Genomic DNA, 4,982 nt, shown 5'->3' with positions numbered 1-4,982 from the left:
TTTCCTTCTTCGTTAAGTCTTCTTCATGATTCCTTACTTCACCTTTATTCTTCACATCTCTCTGCAGAATTAACCTCATCACAGTGCGAAAACAAGAAGAAAAAAAAAAAAAAAATCAGCTCCGATCCAACATGGCTTCTTTCTGGTTCCTCACACTCCTTCTTAAATGCATTGATTTTCTTTCATGGTATGCATCTCTTGTATATCCCTCCTTTGCTTCTTTTCTATGGCTGCACATTTTCTTCTTCTGATCAGATTCCATAATCTGTAATCTTTGCCCGTATGTTCACATTATTCGTTCGATGTCCTAAGCACTCAATGGTCTCCCTCTTTAACTATGAAAAGTTAGAAAATGGGTCTGGGTCTATCAAACCCTCTTTTTCTCCTCACGCTTTTTGATTACTGATTCTGTGTTGTTCTCATTTACAGGCCCGTGCTTGCTTTGGGTTATCCTCTGTAAGTGTCTCTCTGACTCTGTTTTGGTGCAACTCTGAAAAAGCGTTCTTGCATTTATCATAAGTCTATGTTTCCTTTAAACTATTATTGTTTCAGTGATAGTGATGCTGTTTTTGTTGTTTATGAATTACGATGATGGTGTTTTTATGGTCAAAGCTATGCTTCCATTGAAGCAATTGAGCATGATAGCCATTCGGACACTCGGATTTTGATCTCTTATTGGATTCTTCTCTCACTGATATACCTCTTTGAGTATCCTTTCCTCAAGCTTCTTCAATGGTAAACCATTTACTCTCTCTCATTTAACAAAAACACATGGCCATTGAACTGAACAAAATGGTTGCTGTTCTTCCTTTTATCATATTTTACTAATTGGATTATATCATCTGCAGTTAAAATTGCATGAACTGTGATATCAGATTCATTCAGGTTCTGAACCAATCTTACTTATCCATCCTCATTTTCAACATCAGGTTTCAGTATTGGCATTACATGAAGCTAATCATGGTCGCCTTCCTTGTGATTCCGGATTTTGGAAGATCTGCTTATGTCTATAATCACTTCATTCAATCATGCATCCACATGAATCCTCAAGCAGTCATAAGCAGATTCAGGAACTGGAAGAACATATTTGTCAAGAAAGAAGACTTTACAATGCAGGCTGAGAAGTATATAACACAGAATGGAATTGAAGTCTTAGAGGAACTCATTGCTAGCAAGGTATGAAAATCACCATATCTATATATATCACGTACTATTCATTAGCCGCTTATAGTGTATCTCGTTTTTCAGACTCTATGCAATGCATGGAACTACATCTGGCTGTTATTAAGATTTTCATCTTAGGTATGGCTGTCAAAAGTGTTCATGGAAAGCAGACATTTCAGTAGTTTATAAAAGCTAACAAAGCTAAAAGTGATGTGGTTTGAAGGGGGTTTGTCCTATGCCTCTTTTTAATTGGGATGCTTAGGTTGTACGGATGCTGGTATACCGAAGCACTGGCATCTTGGATACCACCTGAAGTTCGAGATGCTTGAGTTGAAAATAGTACACCAAATGGTTTCTTTAAAGGGATGCATGCTGGTTTTAATATATAGATAGCTTGTTTGAGTTCAGAAGTACCCACCACCAATCTCATTCAAGTTGCTTACTTGTTTTGTGATTCTTGACTACTGAGGAATGAAGCCAATGATCATCGTCTTTTATTGTAGATCATAGAGAAAAGTCTTAATTCAGAAACAAGAACATCAGTTCCAACTACGGAGAAGAATGAGATCCTGGAGGTGAATTTTTACGTGAATCTTGATAGATGTGTGGGTTGAGTTTGAATTTACTTGGTCCCTCTTTCATTTCAGTTGCCTACATATTTTATATTTATGTGAATCTTGATTACTGAAGAATTAAGCCAATGCACCTTTAATAGAAGGAACACAGCAGAAAGTCTTAATACAGTAACAATAAGAACAGTTCCAACCACCAGGAAGAATGAAATGTAACAGATGAATTTCTTATGCAATTCTTGCCCTTTTATGGCCAGTTTCAAACATGAAAAAACTGAAACCTTTTCTGGGTTGGGGTATTTGATACATGAAGGAGCTTATCTTCCAACCTTATTGTCTTTGTGCAGACAAATAGAGGAAGGCTTCTCATGGAACAGAAAGACGCCAAAGATTTGGAGATGATTGAAAAAAAGCAAGTTCCTGAAGGCAAGCAAGTAAGACTTCATGTCATTTTCAAGCGAAAAAAGGGAAAAACCCCCCCAAAAAAAAAAAAAACTAAGTCATGCTAAAGTTGGTTATTTGCAAATAGCTTAGGTCTGATAATACTTATAGTTGTTGTGAGTTTTTTCCACTTTCCTTGTGATTGCCAGAAAAGAAGTTAGGTTACAAAAACAGCAGAGAACGAAGTTGATTATTTTCGCTAATTTCACCTCAATGCCAAGTCTTCAACATTTCAGGTTAATAGAGCCTTGGAAAGACTCAAATCAAATGAAAGCACTTTATCTGCCATGGCAAAAACCAAAAAAATGGCAGCAGACACAGAATATGGAACACATCCTCAGATTTCTGCATCTGAGAATGTACAGAAAGAATGGACTTGTGCCATATGCCAGTTGACGATGCCTTCGGAAGCTAATTTGAATTCCCACGTGCAAGGAAGAAAGCATAAGGCTGCTTGTGAAGCACTAAATGCGAAAACTAAAGGAACGCCAGTGACAGACACAGGAAGTGGAGCATCTTCTCAGGTTTCTGCATCTAAAGATGTACAGACAATGTGAACTTGTAAAATATGTCAATTGAAAAATACTTTATGAGGTTGATTTGAATTCCCACCTAATGCCAAGTTTTCAACGTTGCAGGTTAATACAGCCATGGACAGATTCAAATCAAATGAAAGCACTTCACCTGCCATGGCGAAAACCGAAAAAATGGCAGCAGACACAGAACACGGAACATATCCTCAGATTTCTGCATCTGAGAATGTACAGAAAGAATGGACTTGTGCCATATGCCAGCTGACAATGCCTTCTGAAGCTAATTTGAATTCCCACCTGCAAGGAAGAAAGCATAAGGCTGCTTGTGAAGCACTGAATACAAAAACTAAAGGAACGCCGGTGACAGACACAGGAAGGGGAGCATCTTCTGAGGTTTCTGCATCTAAGGACGTACAGATAATGTGGACTTGTAAAATATGTCAATTGAAAATACTTTCTGAGGTTGATTTGAATTCCCACTTGCAAGGAAGAAAGCATAAGGCTGCTTGTGAAGCACTGAACGGGAAAACTAAAGGAACCGAAGTGACAGACACAGGAAGTGGAGCATCTTCTCAGGTTTCTGCATCTAAAGATGTACAGAAAATGTGGACTTGTAAAATATGTCAATTGAAAATATGTTCTGAAGGTAGTTTGAATTCCCACCTGAAAGGAAAGAAGCATAAGGCTGCTTGTGAAGCACTGAACGCAAAAAGCCAGCTTGTTGCTGAGAAAGTTCCCGGTGAGAAAGAATGATGAGTCCACTGGAGAAGAGGAGATGATAATCTATACACCAAGTGCATTAGAACAGAATACCACAAACAGTCATCATCCAAAAATGGAGCCATAAGTATGTTGAAACTATCAATGTTAGTCAGCAGAATAAAATCAAAGACGTTGATGCCAATACCACCAAGTTTGCAAGAATTGCAGAAGAAGGTAGAACATCAATTGGAATGAAAAGTTCCAGATTAAGATGTGATATGTGTAATGCAAAATGCACTAGTGAAGGTGACTTGGCTTCTCACTTGCGAGGTAGCAAGCACTTGGCTCAAATTCAATTACTTAATGCCCATGGGGTCTTGTAGTCCAATGGCATGAAAGCTCCCTGTGAGTAGGAGGTTGTGGGTTCAATTCCGTTTTTAAACCTCAGGTGTCAGTGTCAACTTCTCTAATTCATAAAAAAAAAGGGGTCAATTACTTAGTGGTCCAAGCTGATAAGTGAGTCTTCTACTTTGGAAGTAAAATGTACGTGTTCATGTATACATGCCACTAAGTTTTGATTATAATATGTACATTTTGAAGTTTAAACCATGTGGCAAAGGTTGTTTAGGGTTGAACTTGATTATCATACTGAGATTTGTAGCGATGGGGAAATTTGAAACCCAATGTGTCATTGCAAGACAGATTATGAAATGCATATATACTTGCTATTTTATCTTGCTCTGTCCCTTGAGCAACCCATCATCTATTAGCACAGGCATTCTCATAGTATGTACTCTTCTGGTCCTATTTATATGACAGAGAGAAAAGATTTTTTTTTTCTATTTATAAGTCATTTTATTAAAATTTTTACTATGAATGTATCATATTGTCCTTCATTTATTACAGTGTAGATAGGTATTTTTTTTAAAGAAGTATATATTAAATAGGGGTAAAGTTAGAAAAAGTTGTTATATTTAATAAAGATAATACAGTTTAAGGTTTTTTCTTTAATATGTTTGAAACATGTTAGAAGGTCTTATAAATAAGACAGGAGGAGTATAATTTAGTCTAGGGAAAATGATTATATCATATCATGTTTTGATTTTAATATGATGTAACAATTACATAATGAGAATGCGGATTCAATTGGGCTTATAAGTTTATATTTGTTTCATATTAATAAAATCGTTGTTGTCCTCAAACGTCATATACCACACACACTTTTTCTTTTGAAGGTACTCTTAATAGATTATTGGCTGTTATATGTTAGAGTAGGGCGGTTTGGAACTTGGAACGGTTAAGGCCAAACCAAAATCAACCCATCTCCTGCTGAGCTGAAAAAATTTCCAACCTCCCGCTATAGGCCAATCTACTTTCTTCTTTTAAAACAAAAAAAAAAAGGAAAATTGCAAATAAGGACCCCCAATATAAAATAGCAATCAGGGACCCCCAATTTGAGAAATGCTTGCAGAGGACCCGGTCCCAAATTTGCAATTATGAATGTAAGGAAAATGGCTGAAATGCCCCTCACTCATCATGACTGTTAATGAAGGCAGAGGAACCAGGATTT

At 36.9% G+C, this 4,982-nt stretch overlaps 1 protein-coding gene across 1 annotated transcript; it reads left to right on the top strand.

The window, feature by feature from the left end:
• The first annotated feature begins 669 nt into the window (after positions 1-669).
• LOC114743212 (UBP1-associated proteins 1C-like) lies at positions 670-3,463 on the top strand. Its single transcript, XM_028931410.1, has 5 exons — positions 670-735; positions 930-1,176; positions 1,668-1,739; positions 2,084-2,170; positions 2,816-3,463. The coding sequence occupies exons 2-5, from the start codon at positions 949-951 to the stop codon at positions 3,461-3,463; spliced, it is 1,035 nt and encodes a 344-aa protein (XP_028787243.1). The 5' UTR covers positions 670-735; positions 930-948.
• Positions 3,464-4,982: the final 1,519 nt, after the last annotated feature.

This window comes from Neltuma alba, unplaced genomic scaffold (genome assembly GCF_004799145.2).
Source record: "Neltuma alba isolate B1F8T4 unplaced genomic scaffold, ASM479914v2 tig00000640_pilon, whole genome shotgun sequence".
In the NCBI taxonomy this organism is placed as follows: Eukaryota; Viridiplantae; Streptophyta; class Magnoliopsida; order Fabales; family Fabaceae; genus Neltuma; species Neltuma alba.
Note: the sequence above shows the minus strand (reverse complement) of the source record. Positions and strands in the feature narration are given on the sequence as shown.